At 38.3% G+C, this 24,725-nt stretch overlaps 1 protein-coding gene across 1 annotated transcript; it reads left to right on the top strand.

The window, feature by feature from the left end:
• The first annotated feature begins 1,321 nt into the window (after nt 1–1,321).
• On the top strand, nt 1,322–22,996 carry LOC115743021 (U-box domain-containing protein 33-like). Its single transcript, XM_048275655.1, has 12 exons — nt 1,322–1,567; nt 1,727–2,209; nt 2,418–3,077; nt 14,263–14,581; nt 14,863–14,990; nt 15,466–15,587; nt 15,846–15,950; nt 16,068–16,431; nt 16,578–16,682; nt 18,004–18,009; nt 21,757–22,146; nt 22,260–22,996. The coding sequence occupies exons 1-12, from the start codon at nt 1,322–1,324 to the stop codon at nt 22,950–22,952; spliced, it is 3,621 nt and encodes a 1,206-aa protein (XP_048131612.1). The 3' UTR covers nt 22,953–22,996.
• Nucleotides 22,997–24,725: the final 1,729 nt, after the last annotated feature.

Genomic DNA, 24,725 nt, shown 5'->3' with positions numbered 1-24,725 from the left:
AATTAAACCATGATCTCACTTGTATAGTAATTCATTTAATTTGCATGTCATCTTGTTTAGTCTTGCATTTAATTCATAACATTGCATTGCATATAGTATAGTTTTTCATGCATTCATATAAAAAATCGAAAATAAAAGAACTATCTTGTGTGGTGCATGCTCCCTTGATTATATTGACTTCGGGATGTTCATCAATTGATTGTGCACCCGCATGATAACCCTTGTTAGTGACTTAAGTTAAAATCAATTAATGTTGCCTTCTCAAATGATTTTTCATGAAATAAAATGGTACCGAAAGGACATTGGAGTAATCGGCGTAATCAAGTCCCCCGATCTCTTAATCTTTGGTTCGTAGGAATAAAATAGTTCTCCCACTATTTTATTTGGGTTTCTAATCAACCTACCATAAATGATTAGTGGCGGCTCCAAAATTAAAATATATTGCATGTTAATCAACCGAACCTTAATTTGCAATTTGGTATGTACTTGGGAGAGTCCGAGTTAGGTTAGTTAAATAATTAACCCGATAATCCATTAGCCTGGAAATTCTCGAAATTTTTAGGTCGCGACAAGATTAGATTGAACATTTACCAATAATATAGTGACCACATTGAACAAATTTAAAATCTAGGGACGAAATTACACATTAAATTAAAGTTTAAGAATTATGTGTGTCATTTTCCCTTTTGAAAAGCGCGTCCTCTTCGAACGCGATGGGCAGTGATGCCGGTAGCTTCTCCTTCCCCACATAGCACTCCTTCAGAGCCGCCTAACCAAGACACTTTCCAAGAACTCGGACGAACATTATTTGCGTTTTTGAATTTTTTTTATTCTTTTTCTGTTTTTATTTTATATTTTTCAAGTGTTAGTTCGTAGTTCTTATTTGATTGATATGGATGGAAATCCTTCAGAAAAAGATATACGCGTTAACACGATCGTTTTTTTTTGTAAAGAATTTGCTTTAAGCCGTCTAATTCCCTAAGAAGCCCCAAGCTTTAAGTCTAATCCGAATTCTGTCGTGACCTTTTTCGTCCAAAAAGAATTCACAATTTTCGCTCTAGTTTCAAAATCGCTCACGAGTCGAATATCAATCATTTTAAGGAATGATCTTGTCGCCGACCCTCTGCTCCTCGCACGTTAGGTTGCGACAGGTTTTTTGTTTGACTTCGTTACAACACGGAGAAAAAAAGTTTAGGTACCTTCCATGATGTTACCTAGAAAGGACCCAGTTGCCGTCGTGCCAACCGGGGACGGCACAGGCTCCATTTAAATCAAATCTTTCATCCTGCTGGAGAGTGAACCATACAGACACACAGGAAATATGGTTTTCAAATTTTCCACCATTGATCTCTCCAAGGATGTCGATGCTTCCGCCCTGCTTTCGCCGCCGACTTCTCCGTCATCGTCGTCCACTGCTTGCTTTCCACTTGGCAAGGGCTTCACCAGAGCTGTTGCGGCCGCCGGCAGAGCTGCGGGAGGCGCGTTCACTGCCCCTGTCAACGGGATTTCTAGGTGGAGGTCGAAGAAATCCTCGGGCGGCATTAATCTCCAGCCGCTTGGCCCTCAGGTACAGGTTCGAAAATTTACCTAACCGTGAACTGAAAGCGACTGGCAATTTCAGGGGATGGAAAGTTTTGGGCCAAGGAGGGCTCTGTCTCTGGCATTTTGTTTCTCCTATTTAATAGATAATCTTATTCGTTGAGAGGAATATTGAAGGGTATCTCAGAGAAAGTATCTACAGGGGTTATGTGCTGAGAAGTTGGAGGAAGAACTCGAGAAGGTGAAGGATCAGTTAGATAAAGTGTTGGAAGAACTTCGCTCTGCCCGAACCCAGAAATCGCAGCAGGTCGGGGACCGATTCACGGAGACCAACCGGAGCAGAAAGGAGTTGGAGCTGAAAATGATTGAGGCCGCTGAAATGCTGCGGACTTTTAGACAAGAGCGAGAGCTGTTGCAGATCGGCCTCGATAACGCACTCCAAAAGGCCGAGGAGGTGAGTAGAAGAAAAGGCAATTCCTCGAGCACAGAGTACTTCTCCGAGCTCTCCATGACCGAAATCAAGGAAGCTTCACAAAACTTCAAGCAGTCCTTGAAGATCGGAGAAGGCGGTTGGGGAAGCGTGTATAGAGGTTTCCTTCGACATACGCCGGTGGCTATAAAGATCATGAAATTTCCTAGCATGCAAGGTTTACAGGAATTTCAACGGGAGGTAAGAATTCTTGTGTATTCTCTGCTGTTTTCATTTTTTCCTTCGAAGGAAAATTAAGAATAATAAGAAGATATAAAGACTTGGTTCATCATGCTGTAAATTTGCTTTAGCCAATACTTTGGCATAGCGAATTCGTAGTAAGAGTACATTACTTAGTGATCGAGAATGTCATTGCCCATCATGTAACTGTTGATCGAATGTCTCACAGGTGAATGTGTTGAGCAAGCTGAGGCATCCTAATCTCATCACGCTCATCGGCGCTTGTCCCGAGCCCTGCACTCTTGTTTATGAATATTCTCCAAACGGCAGCCTTGAAGACTGGCTCCGCAACAGCAACAGGGCAAAGCAGCTGCCATGGCGAGCCCGGATACGTATCGCCACGGAGCTCTGCTCCGTCCTGGCCTTCCTCCACTCTTGCAAGCCTCACAGCATCGTCCACGGGGATGTCAAACCAGGGAACATCCTACTGGATAGGCACCTCGTGAGCAAGCTCAGCGATTTTGGCATCTGCAGGCTGCTGCCGTGGGGCGAGCAGTCGAGCAACAACAACACCGTCGTGTACCCAACGGATCCGAAAGGGACGTTTGGGTACATGGACCCTGAGTTCCTCGTCACTCGAGAGCTCACCACAAAGTTCGATGTTTATTCTTTCGGGATTATACTGCTTGAGTTATTGACGAGGAGGCCCACCTTAGGAATAGCGAAGGAAGTGCGAAGGGCGGTCAGTGCAGGGACTTTGGAGGATATCTTGGATCCATTGGCTGGAGAGTGGCCCTATATGGTGGCCAAGGAGTTGACTGATTTGGCTTTGAGGTGCTGCGAGATGAGCAGAAGGAATAGGCCGGATCTCCAGTCAGACGTGTGGACAGTGCTCCAATCGATCGGAGCTTCTGTCGACAAACCGAGACTTCCAAATACTCACGAGAGATACAGATGATACAGGCATAGCATTACTAGATTTGTTAATTTGTCTTGTTGAAAGTTGTTACTGCATGTACCACCATTGTTTTTATGAATAGATCTTCTTCTGCATTGAGTTCATGGGCATTGAGATGGGATTGGTTGACTATACGCAGAATCGGATCCACCATATACAGCAGCAAGCAAATCCAATGCCTTGTTATGCTGTTCGGTTCTATTTAACTTATTTCAATTCCACAAACAATTCTCACGGTAGAAATACAATTCTCTCAATCGTTCCTATCATTTACGTGCTAGACTTTCCTTCTCTTATTTCCCCTTGCATTTTTTCTTTCTTTATTCTTGACCTTAGGGAATTACAGTTAAAAGCACAATTCCAAGTAAGGATTTAAAGTTGGTCATTTCTTAAAAAAAATTCAAATTGGACTTCATTTTAAATAAGGGTATAAAGTGATCAAATAAACGCCAAATAAGAGACTAAATCACCTACTTGCCAGCACATTATTTTTTCGGAGGCTAAAATAGGGGAAAATTACCAAAAAAGTCCTAAACCTATTGCAATTGTGCTAATTCAGTCCTAAACTTTATTTTTTATTCAATCCTAAATATTGAAATATTAAAAATAGAAAAGGAAAGGGAAGGGGAAGGAAAATAAAAAAATGAAAAAAGAAAATAAAAAAATTTCAAAATAAAAAATAAAAAATAAAAAAATAAAAAAATTATATCTCCGCCCAGTTGGTGTTCACGTCAGAGCCAGCAAGCTAAAATTCATCAAATGGACTGAATTGGTACAATTGCAAAATTTTTAAGACTGAATAGGCAAAAAAAAAAAGATTTAGGATTGAATCGGCATAATTGTAATAGATTTAGAACTTTTTTGGTAATTTTCCCGCTAAAACAAGGCATTTTTGTCGGCCAATCACATAGTATGATCCCATGCGGGGAATCATGCGGCCCTCGCCAAGGGGCTCCGAGGGCCTTGTGAGGTCATGCGACCTTAGGCGACGAACATCGATGCCAAATCTGTTTCACCAGCGGCTTAAGCCCCACGTCAGAGCCGATGAACGATTCAAGTTTTTTTTTTTTTGAATAAAAAATAGAATAAGTCTATGTAAGAAGTATTTTTCCAAACACTTAGTAACCCAAAGTCGCTTTATAATGATTAAATTATAATTTAATAAACACAATTTGCATTTCGAAAAACGCTTTTAACTTAAAAGTCCATTTTATTTCCCCAAAAACATTTGCCAAAGGTCCAATCAAACACACCTGGGTTAATTATATTCAGTGAATGGGTCAAAAATGGATTCACAATGGTAAAGCCCAAAAAATATGGGTGCTAAATGAGTTGACAACACATTCAAACTCAACCCATCTCTAAGACTTTGTCTTCACTTGATCTTATGCTCACCCACTCCACACTCTCACCTCGGTTTGCCTATGAGTTTTCATAAATTGAGTAAAATATGGAAGTGTTTTAACAATATCGATCGTTTCAGGTCGAATATATGTCATTGAATTCGTATTGCATAAAATGGATTAAAACGGGTTAAATGTATCAATTTGAGTCGGATGATTTTCAACTTGGAAGTTGGTTTTTTTAATTTTGTATATTTTTTAATCCAGATTTTGATTTGGATAAAAATGCATTATCCCAGGCACCGGAAAAGTTAAGTGATGACCAGCCAACAAAAAAATTGTGGATCGGCGAGCTTGGACCCATATTGATACTGACTTGATCGCTTCATATCCTTATTTGATCTGAACAGTTTTTTTCAAAAAATGACCCGACTTTAAACTATTATTTGGAATTTTTCCCTAAAATTCCAAAACTGGCCCAAGAATGGCGGTGCGACCCTCCCACTGAGGAAGGTTCACAGAAATTAAATCCCAATTTGTTGGGCTGAAAATTTTGGCCCTAGGCACACACAAAGATTGATAAATGTTCTTGATACCAATATTTGTTTTTAATCAGCTCAACAATCTGCGGACCAAATGCTAAATGAGCGTTTTGCAGAAAGCAGAAAGACGACAAGATGAGGCCACTTTCTTGATTTTCGCTAGACGATCGGTTGGGGAAATAGAATAACATTACATGAGGCCGGCTTTCTTTGATTGGATTAAGGAAATTGACGCTAAAAGGTGGACGAGACATTGAACCAAAGATTATATGCCACATGATAATTAATACTTTAATCTTGTCACATCAATCAATATCACGACACGTAGACCTTTCCTAAAAAATATATAGTTGAGATAATGCTTCTCTTATCAAAACTCAATAAATTGGATCCCACGAGAATTTTCATTTTGTTGATGGATGGGGACTCAGAGATCTCTCATTAGCTATGTCCAGAATCTAAAAGCTGTTTTTAGTCATCAGTATAAAAATCAGAATAGGATATATTTAATCTTATTTTGTGCTTTTAAGAGGCTCCTCACTTGAATAATGTGCTCAAAACTCAAAAGTTTTAGGAAAGCTTCGCAATTGTGTAAATCGTTCACGGAAGACTCCCTAAACTTGATCACTAGAAGCACTACAAGCTTATCCAAGCACGGGACTTCTCAAAAATACTATCACCTGTAATCTTTTATCATTACCGTAAATAAGTAAGTCAACCATTTTCAATAAAAGTGATCGAGTATTACGGTAAATAAGAAAATTGATATTGCGAGGCAACTATTTGACAACAATTTTCTCGATTTGTTTTTAGGCTCCACGACTTGCAATTTTTTTCTTACATTTCAGGTTGGGAAAAATTATCAAAAAAGTCATAAACATATTGCAATTATGCCAATTTAATCTTAATTTTTTTTTAAATTTAGTTGTACATTTTTCATTTGTGTCAATTCAGTTATAAACCTTTTGCATTTGTGCCAATTTAGTCATTCCGGCCAATTTTGACCAAAAATCGCCTACGTAACGTGGCCTGGCACCGATGTGACAAATTTTTAATAATATTTTGACATCTTTTGAATTTTTTATTTATTTATTTTATCTTCTTCCTCCCGCCTGCTGCTAGACCTCGATGATCAACTAGAGGTGTGTGGGCCGGCGAGATCGGCATTGCGAGGGGTAGCGAGGTCTAGGCTCGCCATCGCCTAGATGAGGCTTGCCCTCGCCGGTGGCTGGGTGACCTCGCTAGGGGTTGGGCGAGCCTCGCCTAGGCGACAACGATGCTCGACCTAGCCTTCTCTAGTGGCTAGTAAGGTCCACCTCGCCGCCCCACACCTCCGGTCGGTTGCTGAGGTTCGGCAACCGGTTGGAGGAAGAAGAGAAGGAAAAAAAAAAAAAGAGAAAGAAAAGAAAAGAATATTAAAATTTGAACAATACTAAAATATTAATAGAACTTACTAAGTTAGTATTGATCACGTAACGTCAATAATTTTTAGCTAAAATTAGTCGAAAGGATTGAATTGACACAAATGCAAAATGTTTAGAACTGAATTCGCACAATTGCAATTGGTTTAGGACTTTTTGAGCAATTATCCCTTTCAGTTCAAGTCATTGGAGATCCGCCTTATGTCCGTTGATAGTTTCCTCGATAATGGTTCACCTACGATATCATGCATTTTATGAATATGACGGTTTTATTTTATTCCCCCCAAAAGAAGAAACCCGCTTGATCTTACGTTTAACAAGATTATACACATGTATTAGAATGACGTTGGTGTCGATTCTTTCTGATGACGTAAGGTAAGGAAAAAGCCAACGCTAAGGAAGGTTCACAGAAATTAGAACCTGTTTAGTTGGGTTTAAAGTTCTAAGTCTAACCCTAATAGTAAATGCTGTTGATAACAAACTAGTTTCTTTACCTGCCGACACATTGCTAAATGACAATTGAAGTCAAAGTCGTTAGGCTTCGCTTTCCAAATGAAATCCTAATTAAAAACAATAATTAGTTTAGAATAGGAAAAAACGATTTCCCCATCTAATTAAAAAAATCACATTTCTTGAACTATCAAATAAATAAATAAAAATTATTTTTTTTAAAGTAATTTTTATAAAGAATATTATACGGTAACATGATATCACGAAATCAATTTACTTGTTTTCAATTTTCTTATTTAAGATGTAAATGTCTAGGTACAGCTTTTGAGTTGTATTTTTTTTGTAATTACTTAAAACTTTTACGATATTCTTAGGGCCTGCATGAGAACCATTCCGGTTCTCTGATTCTCATCCCCGAAACAAAAAAAGATGAGAACCCTATTTGTTAACCTAAATGATTTTGATTCTAATTCTGTTTCCGGAATCGGTTTTAGAGAAAAATTCAAAACAAAAAAAAAATTGGTTCTAGAAAAAAAAATCACCTTTGAGAATCACAAAACGGAATGAAGTCTCACATCTCTGACTTTTCCCTTTTAGTTCTCTCGTTACTTTTCCCTCAACCTAATAAAATAAAATAAAAATAAAAATATTTCGAAAAAAATTGGAATTTTTTTAAAAAATAAAAAAATTAGAAAATCCCTGAAAATAGAAGAAGCTTAGATTAGGCTAGTTTGACCTCATTTTCATAAATTTGGACCTAAATTTTTTAGATTTCACTCTTCTGCAAAAAATGTCGCAGAAGATGATGACATCCAATATGCGGATGATAACATATATACTCGTAGCCATGCGTCACAAAATGTAACCATCTGCACGTGAGCCGGGAGCCAAACACCTACTTAGATTTAGGACGGAAGCTGCAAAATGATAGTGAAGGGCTTGTATTTTGTATCAAGGAGGATAATTTAGTTTTTTTTTTTTTTTTGTCAGTGGATAATTTGGTTATTCAATTGCTATGTTTGCATATATTTTGGACAACGCAACATTTAAACAAAAAAAAAAAGTTCTTGATATGGGAACCGTCCCATGCTTCAATTGAACTTCAAACCTCACGTATTAAAATTTGTCTTTCATTTATAACATGCTAAAAAATTAAATGTATTTTAAATTATTTTAGTATGCATTGAAAATTAATCTTCAATTTAGGATGAACTTTTACAAAGTAACTACATAGTTATTTGACTTAAATGAAAAAAAAAAATAGGAATAGAAACAGTTTTTTGAAACAGAAATTTTGTGCAGTTCTCAAACACATTTCTATTCCAAGAACAGAAATTTTGGGTAGTTATCAAAAGCGTTCTGATTCTCTAAAAATCATTCAGGAACAGAATCAGAAAAAGTTATTTAAATCAGAATCAGTTTTTTGGAATAGAATAGTTACTATGTGCAGCCTTAGTTGCCAATATTTCAATCAATAAAGGAGGAGATTTTTAATAGTCATCTGACTTTTCTGTCGACTTCTTCCAAACGGATTGTTTCGCGGACGCAGAAAACCAAGAAGATGAGGCCAATTTCCTGATTTTCACTGGACATTTGGTTGGGGAAACAGAATTGGATTAAGGACATTGATTCTAGAAGCTGGAGGGGACGTTGGACGAAAGATTGAATGCAACGTGACAAAAACCGTCAGCCAATCTGAATGACGGGCGGGTGCTTCCTGCGTCGATTTCTGTTTGTCAAAATTTTTATTGCTTCTCTCCTTCAGCAAGAATAAACAAATGGGCCTCCCATGAATTTTCAATCCATTGATGGATGGAGAAACAAAGACCTTCTAGCGATTCGGTCCGATGAACGCGAGACGCGTTCATCAGGGCAGAAGGTTTTGGACATTTCCACGTGATTATACGTATCTACCTCTCGGAATTCCCTTGCGTAGGAGAAAGTTCCGTAGATGTAAGACGTGGCTTGGCTTACTAATACTTCCCGCGTGCATGTCTACCAAGGCTGGCAAAGGACAAAGGTACGGATATGGACCAACCTTTGCCTCCGCTTAATTTTAACAAGATTATACACATGTATTAGAATGAAGTTGTCGTCGATTCTTTCTGATGACGTGGAGTAATAAAAAAGTCAATGCCAAGGAAGGTTCACAGGAATTAAATCCTACTTAGCTGCGCTGAAAGTTGTAACCCTAATATAAATGCTCTTGATACCAAACTAGTTTTTCACTAACTTCGATTATGTGCCGACATATCGCTAAATGACAGATGAAGTCAAAGTTCTTCGATTTCCAAATGGAATCTCAAGAGAGTATGGGCTCCGTTTTGAAGTAGAGCAGTTGTCTCAACATTTATTTCTGTTTATTTTGCGAAAAAAGAAAAAATTTGGAACACACACGCATACATACATATATATATATATATATATAAATAATCGCTTGTGTGGCTTATAATGGATAAATGAAAAACATTTCATCATTCACGAAAATTTAGAGACATAAATTATTATCGATAATGATAACATTTTTCATTGACCAAATATTTTAAGTGAGACTAACGATTACTTTAAGAAAATATTTTTCAAATTATACATTTTTGGTAAAATAAATTGTGCCTTGATTAGATTGTCATCTTTTAGGACAAACCTTACCAAAAAAAGGGAGAAAAAAATGCGACAATCTTTTATTCAACTAGGAAAATCTAGGATGAAAGTCGTTGTATTTCTTAGAGGGAAACGGATGAGCTCAATTCTTAGCGAGGGAGATGACTTTCCCGTTCTAACAAGAAGGAAATTACATTTCCCCTATTATCAAATAGGTAAAAACTAATCATTTTTCTTTAAGATGTTTTTCATGAAAAATGTTTTCATTTAGCATGAAATTTCAGTGAAACACAACGCACCCTATGCTCCATAGTGTGGTCTTCAACAGTCAAGATTGAAAACTTCAAACTGGGGCTTCAAGTAGAACCTTACTTAGTGGAGAAGTGCAGGGCCTCTACTTTGGGAGAAAATATTGGAAAAGAAGGACGAAAGTTACAGTATATGTTAATAATGCGGTCACGTAGTATGGCGAAATCAATTTGCTTTTTGGGTTTAGTTTAATAAGTAGGACATTTATTAATGGCAAAGCTACGAGTCTTTCTGACTTCTTCCAAATGGATTATTTCGCAGAAGCATAAAGATGAGACGTTGGACAAGGGATTGAATGCCACGTGGCAAAAAAAAATAATTTTCTCTTATCACATCAATCAATTTCAGTGGCAGTTGCTTCGTGTGTGGATTCTCATTATAAACTTTATAATGCTTCTCTCATTCGAAAAGAATAAATAAATAGATCTCACAAGAGTTTTGAATCTATTAATAACGACATGGAGATCTTGTAACGACTCGATCAGGTGATGGTTGAGAGTGTCTGTCAAGACAAGAGGATTTAGACAAAGAATAGTTCCTAATAGCTATCCAAAAAGAAGAAAGAGGCAGAAATGAACCGAATTGAATATCGAACATGAGAGGATGCTCTTGATATACTCGACAATATCCCGCTTTTTATAAATATGAGGGTTTTGTTTGTATTTCAAAAACAAAGCCGGCTGGAATTTAATTAATAGAAGAATATAGAACTTAATACAGGAGTGATCAAGTGCTATATATCGGACCAAACTTGGTGGAGCCGATCGAGAAATTTCTTGCTAATTACCCGTGAAAAGGAGAAAGTACTCAGTAGTTGTATAGTACCACGTCATAGGTTGACGGGAAATGCATTTATATATCGAAATCCAAGTAAAAATTAACACGTGCCATGACAGGTACTCGCTAATTATTAATACGGGGGTGATCATTCAAGTATATTATATGGGACTTAACTTTACAATGGAGCCCACCACGAAATTCTTGGCTATATGATTCATCCGGGAGAGAGATCGAGCTTCAAGAAATATCTCTCTCCCTCTTGTCTTCTCTCTCTAGCTAGCTGTCTCCATTACAGACACTCCCAATGATTCTTGATCACTTCCATCTTTTGTGAGAGTCGGTCTTCGCCATACCCAACACAGGTCGATATGATTATATAATTATTTGGCCGGCTACTCTTCCTAAAAAAAAAAAAATTAAAAAAAACGACAACAACAAAAAAAAGTAAATAAGAGAAAATTAAAAAAATTAAAATATTATTAAAAAAATATCAACGTCAACACGAGTTGTGCCACATTGAACAGTCGGTATCTATGTCATCGAGTTTTTATTAAAATTAATGATGTATTCAATGGGTAAAACGTGAAAAGATGTAGAAAAAATTAGCACAATTGAAATGATTAGGATTGATGTGGCATGAATATAATATGTTTAGGATTTTTTTGATAATTTTCCCAGGTTTACTACCGTTGGTGTTTCAAGGAGAGAATAACATAAAATAAAAGACAGAAATTACTGTATATATTATTGATATGGTAGTGTGATATCACGAAATCATTTTGTTTGCTTTAAATTATCTTTTAAATATTTTTTTCATAGATTTTGTAGCTCACAAAGCTCGTAAACCATTTAAGATGTAGATATCCATGTGTACATTTGGGTTATCATTTTCCAAAACCATTGAAATTTCAAATTACTTTCAATTGTAAAATTTTTAATTGAAAATTAGAATTTATCTAATCCGAAAGTTATAAGTCTTCTAACATTTTTATTTTCGAGTGGGATAACCCCGACAATCTCTTCCTTACACATTGGGCCCTTGGTCGGAGGAGCAACAACCAGTATCTTTCTCGTATGAGAGTTAGGTCTAGATAATCTTGGGTCCCTCTCATCTTAAAAGATAAACTTTTCTTCATACTTATAAACCGATCATCAGTCTCTTTCACAATTGATATGCGATAACCCAACACAGAATGCCAAGAAAATGAGGCCAACTTCTCGTTTTCAGCAACGCTTAGTCGGTAGAATAGAATACTATAAGACGAGGCCAGTGTCTTTGATTGGATTAAGGAAACTTATACGAGAAGCTGGATCAGACATTGGACGAATTGCATGCGACGTGACCATAGTATTTTTTATTGAATTCAGAATACCTTTTTTTTTTTGTCGAAAATTCAGAATTCTTCGAAGTAAAGCGATCTTGGAAGGTTTTTCATTGGACTGATGGATGGAGACAAAGAGATGCCTCATCGCGCTGTTCGTAGACTCTAAGAGCATATTGACGAGTCTCGGGAAGCTCCTCGCTTGAAGAAATTCGGCTGAGATTGTGTTCAAAAGAACCACCAAAAGCTTGAAAAAAGCTAAGCAATGGTAAAAATTATAAAAAGATTTCTAAATGCATTGCACTTTTTCCAATTAATGATAAACTTTTCAATTTAGTCAATTTGATCCTAAATTGATAACATGGACACCGGTTGTCTTATGTGTTATGGTCGACATTGAAGTGATTTTTTAAAAAAATTCCTGAATTTTATTAATTATTATGTTTATTTTTTAATGTTAAGGGTTGGATCAGGCCACCAGCCACCTGCTGAGGTCCAGAGACCCTTGTCGGCCACCCTCGCTAGTTGTGGTGATGGTTGCGGCCCTCGCTCGTAGGCCAGAGAGCCACAAGCCACCGCCCAATAGCTGGTGGCCCCACGTCGGCCATTAACATTTAAAAAAAATAAAAAGAAAAGGACGTAAAAGAAAAGAAAGAAAAGAAAAGAGAATAATTTAAAAATTCAGAAAAATACTTCTAATTTTAACATGTTCAAAAATTTTCTTCGTTAGCATTGACAGTACCACATAGGGCGGCTCGTGTCTATGTCAACAAATTCCTATCAAAATTGGTCAGAAGGACTAAATTGATACAATAAATAGGACTTAATTGGCACAATTATAAAATTTAGGATTGAATTGGTACAAACGCAATATGCTTAAGATTTTTTTTTTTCCAAGGAATTATGGTCATCGTTGACGGAGACTGCCGAAACTCCCTCGCTGAAAGCCCTACAAGCTTATCCGGAAGATCTGAAGAAGCATTTCTCTTTTTCTGTTCAAACATACCATCATCTGTCATTTTTGTATTGCAAACGTCAAGAAGCGAGTCGGGCATTTACAATAAGAGCAACTAAGAATCACGGTAGGTAAGAGAATCGACATTTTGATTTTAAAATCCCTATACTCTTTTTGAGGACGCACGGTACGACTATTTAAGAAGATGCTTTTCCGGTACATTTTTCGGATCTACGACTATGCGATTTTTTTGCTTATATTTCTAGTCAAGTCTTGTTGATAGTTTTCTTGTGAATGATTCACCTAACGTTACTAGGGATGGGCGGTTTTAGGTTCCTTATAAATTTTAGGTAAAATCTAAAACCTGCTCGTCGAAACCAGTTCTCCATTTTTTGGGACCTGGAACTTACTCTGGATATCATGGAGTCCGGAACCTAGCTTGTTATAGATTCAGGGTCTGTTCTAAGGTAAACTAGATTTCACATGTATTCTTAATTGAATGATTACAGTTAATTATCATCTCCAATGACATCCATTTGTTCCTACAATTCACCGATAATAACTCATATTTAGATACACGTAAAACGTTAACATAATAAAAGTCTCAATCATGGATATCGCCGGAAATAGAAACTCATAATAATTGTTCTGGATTACAAATTCATTGTCAGACGCCATAGAATATCACAGGATCACACGAAGAAATAGAATAAGAAAAACACAAAGAATTGTTTTAGATTTCAGATTTCAACTTTCGGGTTCTACCTCTAGAACTTGGAATCTACCCTTCAGAACCGGTTCCTTAATTTTTTAAATCCGAAACTTATCCTGCATACTTTGAAACTTAGAACTCATCTTGTTTCCACCAATTTGTTCTCCAATTTCTGGCTGTACCTGGAGCTAGGCTCACCTCTAAACTCTCTAATATCCCATTTTTTAAGAATTCGACGGTTTTCTTTTTATTCCTAAAATAGAAGTGACTTTAATACTTAATATATTTTATCATTCAACGGGGATCAATTATTCCATATGAATGCTTGCTTCCTCATTCATGCTCAGACACTAATCAATATATTATAAGTTTTTGCTAAAATAATATTCGTTGGGCGATTGTGGTCTATGTCACAATTTTTTTTGAAAGAGTGGATCGCATAATAATTTTTAATTATTTATTTCTTTATGGCCAAGAATACATGGTATGTATTGTACAGGCCACGAAGCGATCTTATTTATGACCCAAGCATTGCACCCTAAACTTCGTCCTCAACACAGAACCTCATCTGAGAGACTCCCCACTTTACTTCGTTTTCGATTCTCTGCGAGAGTTCCTACTTCTCGCCTTCTCTCTCTTCCTCTGTTGTATTCTCTCACTAGCTAGCTATCTCCATTGTAGACACTCCTGAGTTTGTTCACTTTCAATTTCTGTAAAGAGGAGTTTCTGCCGCTGTTGCCGTACTTGACACACGTCGACTTGGCCGGGATTGATCGTATAATTACTCTCCCTGAGTTTGGAGTCCCAGCGATCATGCCGAGCTTTGAGGGGGCCACATCTGAACAGGCGACGCCGGAGTCCGAAGACAAGATTTATGTTGCTGTCGGGGAGGATGTGGAAGAGGGCAAAGCGAAGCTTATTTGGACAGTGAATCAACCAAGAGGCAACAGCAGGATCTGTATCATTCATGTTCTAGTTCCTTCAAAGACGATCACCATGGGTAATTCAACGTTTCTTCTTCTTCTTCTTTTGCATATTACCAACCATCGATTTTCGCTATTATTTTTCAGTGTACGAGTTTCTATTACTAGTAAAAATAAGAGCTTATGAAGCTCTCATGGATATGATACGCGGATCTTCCGTGATGGACAATCGTTATGCAAATTAATTAAAATTTCCCTTTGAGGGTTTTGCGATGTTGGATCATTTTGGATATCGTATTGCTTTTACTTGTTCCGTACATTAAAATAATTGTGCTCTTAATTTGCCTTTGGTTTGGAGTAGAACTTGGAGCCGGAATGCCTGTGAGCTCGGTCAACGAAATAGTGTTGAGAGATCACGAAGAGAAAGAGAGGATAAAGATGCAAGAAATCTTGCATACCTACCTGCGCTTCTGTGAACAAATGGGGGTATGTTTACTTTCTTCTTCTTCTATATGATTAAGGATCCGTTTATATCGCGAAAAAATGAATGATTTGAAAAATGTATTTCTAAAATTGGTGGCTTATAAATATTTTCGTAGATTATAAATATATATTTAAAATAATTAACTAGTGAAAATATTTTTATTGTCGGTAACAATTTATGTCTAAATATTTTCCTAGATTATAAATATATTTTTCGTCCATTTATTTTTATTAGCGATATAATAAGTCATTTTTAAGAAAATATTTTTCTAATTATTTACTTTTCGGGAAACAAATGGAGCCTAATTGTCCTGGACAGTGCTACTTAAAGTGTGAGTGAATATCACGGATCTTAATCATTGTTGACCCTTGATATTCATAGTTATCGCGTGGCACAAGTTTACATGATTACATATGTACTTCATTTCGACACAGAGAGATAATAATGGAGCAAATTGATTGATTTGTTGGTCAATAGGTACAGGCAGAGAAAGAGCACGCAAAGTCAGACAGTGTTGAAAAGGGAATTGTGAAACTCATACGTTCGCATAAGATAAGAAATCTTGTAATGGGTGCAGCAGCTGAAAGCCGCTATTTCAGGTACGCAGTGTTGGACATGTCCGATCATGGAGGAGAACTTGGTAGTGCTTCACGAACGCAATGTCCTAGCTCGCCCTGAGCTCATCACTATACATCACCCATTAGGAATTGTCTTCTTTTCCTAGAGAGTGAAAAAAAATGAGGATAAATAATTGGGGACATATCTCTGGAAGTCTCTTGTGTTGTGTCTACCGTTTACGTTTGGAATTACTTGCGTTTACACCAAATTAACTGTCTTCTTTGGTTTCTAATTAGCAGGGAGATGACAGAAATCAAATCCAGAAAAGCCAAGTTTGTTCACAAAGAAGCGGACATATCTTGTCAAATTAGGTTTATTTGCAACGGGCTCCTCATTCACACAAGGTCGTCCTCCCGACTTTCTTACTTTTAAATTGGTCTTAGTCCGGACAACAACATTGTGAAATGATGGGACAGCTTTGGCTTCACCGTAAAGTCGATTTGGATTCTTTGTCGAAATAGGGAAGCTTGGGAGTTTCAAGCCGTTGCACCATCGCCGACGACTCTGACCCCTGGAGGCGGAAAGTGGAAGCTCTCGAAATCACAATCCGCCAGGCTGCAGAGGAGTGGCACGGCGAAGTTGAGCAACCCGATTCAAGACATTCTGAGAAGAGTGGTCTCTTCAAGAGCCGACCGACGTGTGGTGATGCCGATAGCTTCTCCTTCCCCAGATAGCACTCCTCATGGGCTGCCTACTGCGGCGAGCATGCTGGAGAGGCAAGACACTTTCCGAGAACGTGAACCGTTCTCAACGAGTCTTTTCCATGGTCCGCAGCGGAATCAGTCGGTCTTCTGTACAGGCCATTCATCACTTTCTGACACTCTGGTTTGTGCAAAATACGACAATGGATTATCATTTTTCATGTTCTCTACCCAGGAGGCCATGCCTATAGCTTTGCTTGTCCTGTGTTATAGCTAAGAATATCTTAGTCCTTCAAAGGAAAATTTGCAAAGTTTAGCAAATCATGACAGGATATGAACGAAAACAATGCGCGAGAAGTGCTTGAGGAAGGAGCAATGACCGGTGCTGAAGCAGAAGTAGATGTCGTTGAAGGCGAGCGAAAGGATACCAGGAAGGTAGAATTTCGATATAATAACTGGACGATATATATCAGCCTAGACGCCCTGATTTAAGTAAATTGCGCATCTTGAAAATGGAACATTTCTACTGACTTTACTCAAGTCTAATTGTTGAGGACCATCCCGAACTCCCTGAAAGAAGTTCATTCCAATAAATAACAGATAAATAGCAAGCATGACGCAATTTACATGAAGATGAAAGATGATTTATTGACTTGAATGTAGTATTATGGGTGAATTTTCAGAAGTATCTGCAGAGATTATATGCTGAGAAGTTGGAGGATGTTAAGAATTGATCCATTTACCAGAAAAATCCAGAAAAATCCTCAACTATCTAGTCCTCATACGGCAGAGGAGTAGTATAGAATAGTCTAGAGTGTGTAGAAAAATCTTGATTGACAAGTCAAAGTGTACATGGTTAGCAATAAAGACACGTGGGCCATGTATTCACCATATGTTGATTGTAATGTCGGTGGAATTTGCCTATAAAGAGAAAAGAACTAGTCAAACACCCAAAGTCTTGTAATCATTTTCCACTCAATAAAAGTTGTTTCCTTGTCTACTGTTCTTGCCTCCTTGCCGTAAATAGCCAAAACAATACACCCTCACCAAATATCAATTTACGCTTCCCCAAAAACTAACAGTGGTATCAGAGCCACGTTCGGTTGGTTTTGGACGTTTGTCCTAATCACCCTCATCTAAAATCACCCCATGGCCAACATTGCGTCATCCTCATTTCCAATTCCCATTTTTGATGGGAACAACTACGACTACTGGAGCATCAAAATGACTACGTTTCTGATGGCCCAAGATTTATGGGACATCGTGGAGAAAGGCTACGAGGTTCCGCAAGAAGGTGCAACAATTCCGAAGGATCAACTACAAAAGGATGCAAGGGCGTTATGCGTTATTCAACAAGCGCTCTCGGAAACAGTTTTTCCAAGAATAATTGGAGCAAATACGGCAAAGAAAGCTTGGGAGATACTACGAGAAGAATATCAAGGATCAGATAAGGTACGCACTATTCGGCTTCGGACTCTAAGGAGAGATTTTGAGAATTCTAAAATGAAAGTAAATGAGACCGTTCAAGAATACTGTGGAAAACTAAAGGAACTAGTTAATCAAATGAGAGCTTATGGAGATGGAATTACTGATCGGAGGGTCGTAGAGAAAATATTAGTTTCACTTACCCAAAAATACAATCCAATTGTCACAACAATAGAAGCAACTAAGGACTTGTCGACCCTTTCAATAAGTGAATTGATTGGCTCTCTAGAGGCACATGAGAAAAGACTGATGGCACAAGATGAAGATTCAGTTGAAAGTGCCTTTCAATCCAAAATAAACATACGGTCTCATCAATTTAAAAATGGTGGAAAAAGCTCGTGGAAAAATAAAAGAGGGGGAGAAATTTCACAAAAGGAGAAATATCCACCATGTGATATTTGCAAGAAAAATAATCATTTGGAGAAAGATTGTTGGTTTAAAAATAAACCACAATGCCGATTTTGTAAAAGATATGGCCACGTAGAAAAAGTTTGTCGCTTGAAAATAAATTCTCGTGCTAACTATGCTGAAGAAAAGGAAAGAAAAGACAACACATTTTATGCTGGCCAAGCGACAAATGATAAGAAAAATGATACGTGGTATATCGATAGTGGGTGTAGCAATCATATGACCGGGGATAAATCTATATTCACCGATATTGATACATCGGTGAAAAACCAAATAAAATTGGGCAACGGCGTATTAGTCGATGCGAAAGGAAAAGGCACTATCGCCGTTGAAACAAATAAAGGCCCAAAATATATTCATGATGTATATCCGGTGCCTAGTCTTGCACAAAATTTACTTAGCGTGGGCCAAATGATACAATGTGGATATTCTCTATACTTTAATGAAGATGCCTGCATTATCTACGACAAATATAAAAATATTATTGCCTCTGTTAAGATGGAAAATAGAAATTTTCCTATTCGATGGAACTATGTTAGAGATATGGCCATGAAAGCTCAACTTGATGAATCATGGCTATGGCATCGAAGATTTGGCCACTTCAACTTTGCCGGGTTGAAAATTCTCCATCAGAAAAATATGATGAGAGATTTTCCAGCAATATCGGAAATTTCAGATGTTTGTGAAGGTTGTCTTCTTGGAAAACAACAAAGGCAGTCATTTTCATCTAGAGGCGTATGGAGAGCTAAAAAGCCATTGGAACTAGTCCATACGGACGTTTGTGGTCCAATGAGAACTCCTACAGCCAGTCAAAATAAATATTTTATCCTATTCATTGACGACTATACAAGAATGACGTGGGTCTATTTTCTTCGAGAAAGATCCGAGGTTTTCTCTATCTTTAGGAAATTCAAGAACCACGTCGAAAATCAAAGTAGCTGCAAGATCAAAGTCCTAAGGAGCGACGGAGGCACGAAATATAACTCAAGGGAGTTCAACAAGTTCTGTGAAGATGAAGGAGTTCATCGTCAACTAACTGTTGGCTATGCACCGGAGCAAAATGGAGTAGCAGAAAGAAAGAATAGAACTGTCATGGAGATGGCAAGGTCTATGTTAAAGGAAAAAGGCCTTCCAAACTCGTTACGGGCGGAAGCGGTCTATACTGCGGTATACATCTTAAATAGATGTCCAACTAGAGCTCTTCAAAACAAAACTCCAGTTGAAGCATGGAGCGGACGGAAGCCTTCAGCAAAACATCTTAAAGTGTTTGGCTGCATATGCTACGTCCACATCCCTGCTCAAAAAAGGAGCAAGCTAGATGAAAAGACCGAAAAGGGAATATTCCTCGGCTACGGTGACCAATCAAAAGGGTATCGCATCTACAACCTAAGAACTAAGAAACTCATGATAAGCCGAGATGTCAAGTTTGACGAGAATGCTGCTTGGAATTGGGAGAACGTGAAGATCGAAAAGAAGTATGTCACCCCGCCCGACATACCACCTGTTCGTGAGGAATCAATAGCACAAGAAGAAGGTGAAGCATCAGACTCCACTTCTCATGGCGTAACACCCCCATCCTCTCCAAGAGCAACAGAAGGAGAATCTACTCCAAAGTCTCCAATACTAAGGGTAAAAACCCTTAGAAAAATCTATGACACATGTAACTTTGCTGCCTTAGAACCAGAAAACTATGAAGAGGCATCCAAAGAAGAAGTTTGGATAAAAGCCATGGAGGAAGAGATCAAAACGATTGAGAAAAACAAAACTTGGGAGCTCGTCGATCGCCCCGAAGACAAAGAAATCATTGGCGTCAAGTGGGTCTACAAGACGAAGCTCAATGCAGATGGATCAATCCAGAAGCATAAGGCAAGGCTTGTGGCGAAAGGATTTTTGCAACAATCAGGTATCGACTATACTGAAACTTTCGCTCCTGTTGCTCGTCTTGATACTATTCGTGCTCTTATCGCACTAGCAGCACAAAAAGAATGGAAGATCCATCAATTAGATGTGAAATCAGCATTCCTAAATGGATATCTTCAAGAAGAGATTTATGTGGAGCAACCACAAGGCTTTGTCGTTAAAGACCAAGAAGAAAAAGTTTTGAAGCTCAAAAAGGCCCTCTACGGGTTAAAGCAAGCACCACGAGCATGGTATAGCAGAATCGATGAATATTTTACCAAGCAAGGATTCGGGAGGAGCATGAGCGAACCAACTCTCTACATCAAGACCCAAGGTAAGTCCGACACTCTCATCGTCTCTCTATATGTAGATGATCTCATATACACAGGAAATAATGAAAAAATGATTCAAGAATTCAAAGAAGAAATGATGAAGACTTTCGAGATGACGGACTTGGGCTTGATGCACTACTTCCTCGGCATTGAAGTCGATCAAAATAAAGGGATTTTCATTTCACAAAAGAAATATGCGGAGAACCTCCTGAAGAAATTTAAGATGGATTATTGCAAAGCAGTTACAACACCGCTCGTAACAAATGAAAAACTATTAAAGGAAGACGGAGCAAAAAAGGCTGATGCCTCACTCTATAGAAGTCTAATTGGCAGTCTATTGTATCTCACCGCCACACGACCGGACATCATGTACGCAACGAGTCTACTATCACGGTTCATGCGGGATCCAAGTCAGATTCACTTTAGAGCTGCCAAAAGAATTCTAAGATACTTACGAGGAACTACAGATTATGGCATTTGGTATCGATCAAGTGCAACAACTAAGCTCATAGGATACACTGATAGCGATTGGGCTGGAACAGCTGATGATAGAAGGAGCACTACTGGCTATGCATTTACATTGGGCTTTGGAATATTTTCATGGGCATCCAAAAAACAAGACTCTGTGGCACAGTCTACTGCAAAAGCTGAATACGTCGCCGCTGCTACAACTACAAGTCAAGCAATATGGATTCGAAGAATTCTAGAAGACGTTGGAGAAAAACAGACGGAATCAACTCCAATATTGTGTGACAATAAGTCTGCGATCGCTATGTCCAAGAATCCTGTCTTCCATGGAAGAACCAAACATATTGACGTCAAATATCACTTCATACGAGAAGTGCAAAATAACGGAGAAATCGAGATCAAATATTGTAAGACCGAAGATCAAGTTGCAGACATATTTACTAAAGCACTACCGCCAGCAAGGTTCGAGGCCCCGCGAAGTATGCTTGGAGTATCAAGTAAATGGATCAAGGAGGAGTGTTAAGAATTGATCCATTTACCAGAAAAATCCAGAAAAATCCTCAACTATCTAGTCCTCATACGGCAGAGGAGTAGTATAGAATAGTCTAGAGTGTGTAGAAAAATCTTGATTGACAAGTCAAAGTGTACATGGTTAGCAATAAAGACACGTGGGCCATGTATTCACCATATGTTGATTGTAATGTCGGTGGAATTTGCCTATAAATAGGCTTGTTAGTGCTCTTGTAAGTAGAGAATAAAAAGAGAAAAGAACTAGTCAAACACCCAAAGTCTTGTAATCATTTTCCACTCAATAAAAGTTGTTTCCTTGTCTACTGTTCTTGCCTCCTTGCCGTAAATAGCCAAAACAATACACCCTCACCAAATATCAATTTACGCTTCCCCAAAAACTAACAGAGGAAGAACTTGAGAAGGTGAAGGATCAGCGAGACAAAGCGAGGGAAGACCTTCGCATTGCCCAGGATCAGAAAGCGCAGTTGGAGCTGAAAATCATCTCGATGGAGCAAATGTTTAAACAAGAGCGGGAGCTGAGGCAGATCGAACTCGATAATGCGCTCCAAAAGGCCGAGGAGGAGAGCAGAAGACAAGGAGATTCCTCGGGCACCAAGTTCTTCCACGAGTTCTCCATGACTGAAATCAAGGAAGCTGTGTGGAACTTCGAGCCGTCCCTAAAGATCGGAGAAGGCGCTTGCGGGAATGTGTATAGAGGTTTCCTTCGAAATACGCCGGTGGCCATAAAGATCATTAAACTTCATAGCATGCATAGTTCGCAAGAATTTCAACAGGAGGTAAGAATTCTTGAATATCCTCTACTTCTTTCCATGCTTTATCTGAACCAAAATTAAGTATAATAAGTAGATATCGTTGCTGATCATCGAATTCTTGATTGAGTGTGTCACAGGTGGATGTGTTGAGCAAGGTGAGGCATCCTTATCTTATCACGCTCATCGGCGCTTGTCCCGAGCCCTGGACTCTCGTTTACGAATATTTTCCAAACGGAAGCCTCCAAGATTGGCTCCGCAGCCACAACAGAGCGAAACAGCTGTCTTGGCTAATCGGGATAAACATCGCCATGGAGCTATGCTCTGTCCTAGCCTTCCTCCACTCCTGCAAGCCCCACAGCATCGTCCATGGGGATGTCAAACCAGGGAACATCTTACTCGATGCGAACCTCCGGTGTAAGCTCAGCGATTTTGGCATCTGCCGACTTCTGTCTCGCGGTGAGCGGTCGAGCAACAACACCACAGTCCTGTACCCGACTGAAGCGAAAGGGACACCTGCGTACATGGACCCTGAATTCTTCGTCACGCAAGAGCTCACAAAAAAGTTCGATGTTTATTCTTTCGGGATTATATTGCTGGAGTTATTAACTAGAAGGTCCGCCCTAGGAATAGTGAACGAAGTGCAAAAGGCAATCAATGCTGGGACTTTGAAGGACATCTTGGATCCTTTGGCTGGAGAGTGGCCCCATTTGGTGGCCGAGGAGTTGACTGATTTGGCTTTGAGGTGCTGCGAGATGAGCAGAAGGAATAGGTCGGATCTCGGGTCACACGTTTGGACAGTGCTCCAGTCGATCGGAGCTTCCTGTCGATAAACCTAGTGGTTTGCGAGGATCGCTCGATTTATGTTTATATGCATGTCAATCTTTTGCCACATCATTTATTATGTTGTCTTCTCGTCCTTGTCGTCTTGTTGAAAGTTCTTCCCGGATGTAGTCACTGGGGTTCTTATGAGTAGTTTTTTTTTTTTTTGCATTAATTATGTTGGGAAAGCAAGCAATCGAACAATTAGATAGAAAACAAAAAAAAATAAATAAATTGGACACCACATTTATGTGGTTTGGTCAAGTGACTTGCGTTCACGGAAAGAGTAGCAAAGAATTCAACTATAGATCAAGCGATATAAGAGAGATTAAAAACAAACTTGAGTCACTCAATTATTCTTAGTATTTCTTAGCCCCCAAAAACTCACACAATATTTAGCCCTCATAATTTATTACGAAATAATTTCTCAATCTCACGACAGAACTCCGAAAACCTTCTTCACGTATCAACCGCCGCTCTAAAGGCTCCACAACCATATATATCATGTTGGACTTTCTGCTTTCAGCCAAAGGAACCAACACACGTTAGGACTTCGTTGCACTTTTTGAAAGTTTTAAGATCCAATTGTATTTTCGTGGCAAGTTTTAGAATTTAATTGCACTTTTTAAAAATTTTAGGACTAAATTGTACTTTCGTGATAAGTTTTATGACTTAATTGTACTTTTTAAGAGTTTTAGGACTAAATAGTATTTTCGCGACAAGTTTTAAGACTTCAAATGCACTTATTAGAGAAAATAATACAAATAATCCCCAACCTTTAGCCCAATATTCAATGTCATCTTTAGAGTTTTAATTAGTTCAATGTGGTCTTTAAACTATTCCTAAGTAGCAAGATTTATTAAATTATCTTAATTAAATATTAGTTGAATGTGTAAATTAGAAAATAGCAGGAGCAATCATCCGATGCAGTTCTAAATGAGGTTATATTATTACTATTATAGAGTTCATAAGTTAGAATATACTCAGATGGACCTATCATAATGGATAAGAACAACATGGGTGTCATAACTTTCATATGGCACTCATTTGAGGGTTATAAATTTTGTTTTCTCTCACTTAAGTGTCACAAATTTGAAAAATCAATCATTTAAGTGCTATCGGTGATTTGTCTCGTTGGAAAATCTGATGTGGTATTTCTTTATAATAAACTATTCGACATGGCATGCCAGCAAGCTAAAGTTAGCAATTGAGATGCTAAACAACATCACTTACTCTTTTGATGAATGACCCTCGCCTTACTACAAAAATTGGGGCCAAATCCAATTTTCATCTTCTAGAACCCTAAGCCTCATCGAACCGGAACCTCAATTCTTCAAATTGGGACAAATTATCTCATCAAATTCCGCAATGGGGAGCAGAAGCGGGAAAAACAGCTCATGATTTTATGGAAAAAACCAATATGAGAAGTCAATATTTTTCGGAGACGAAGTATTGAGGAAGATCAAGAGTCTCTAATTTCTCATATATATATATATATATATATATATATATATATATAGAGAGAGAGAGAGAGAGAGAGAGAGAGAGAGAGAGAGAGAGAGAGAGAGAGAGAGAGAGAGAGAAGATTTCAAATTTTTCAAAGATTAAGTGTTAGGAAGATCAAGATGCCCTAATTTGCGATTTGGGCATAGAGATTCAGAGACGAACTATTGAGGAAGAGAGGGATTGAAAAATGAGAGAGAGAGAGAGAGAGAGAGAGAGAGAGAGAGAGTCGTCCTTTAATGTTGGACAAAAATTTTCACATTAGGCTTCCATTTATTTTT

Source organism: Rhodamnia argentea, chromosome 3 (genome assembly GCF_020921035.1).
Source record: "Rhodamnia argentea isolate NSW1041297 chromosome 3, ASM2092103v1, whole genome shotgun sequence".
Lineage (NCBI taxonomy): Eukaryota > Viridiplantae > Streptophyta > Magnoliopsida > Myrtales > Myrtaceae > Rhodamnia > Rhodamnia argentea.
This window is presented reverse-complemented; position numbering and strand designations above follow the sequence as displayed.

Coding starts and splice junctions, on each gene's coding strand:
- LOC115743021 (XM_048275655.1), top strand. CDS start 1,322: ATGGTTTTCAAATTTTCCACCATTGATCTCTCCAAGGATGTCGATGCT. Junction 1,568..1,726: donor TCCAGCCGCTTGGCCCTCAG/GTACAGGTTCGA, acceptor AGGGTATCTCAG/AGAAAGTATCTACAGGGGTT. Junction 15,951..16,067: donor GGGCTCCTCATTCACACAAG/GTCGTCCTCCCG, acceptor TTGTCGAAATAG/GGAAGCTTGGGAGTTTCAAG.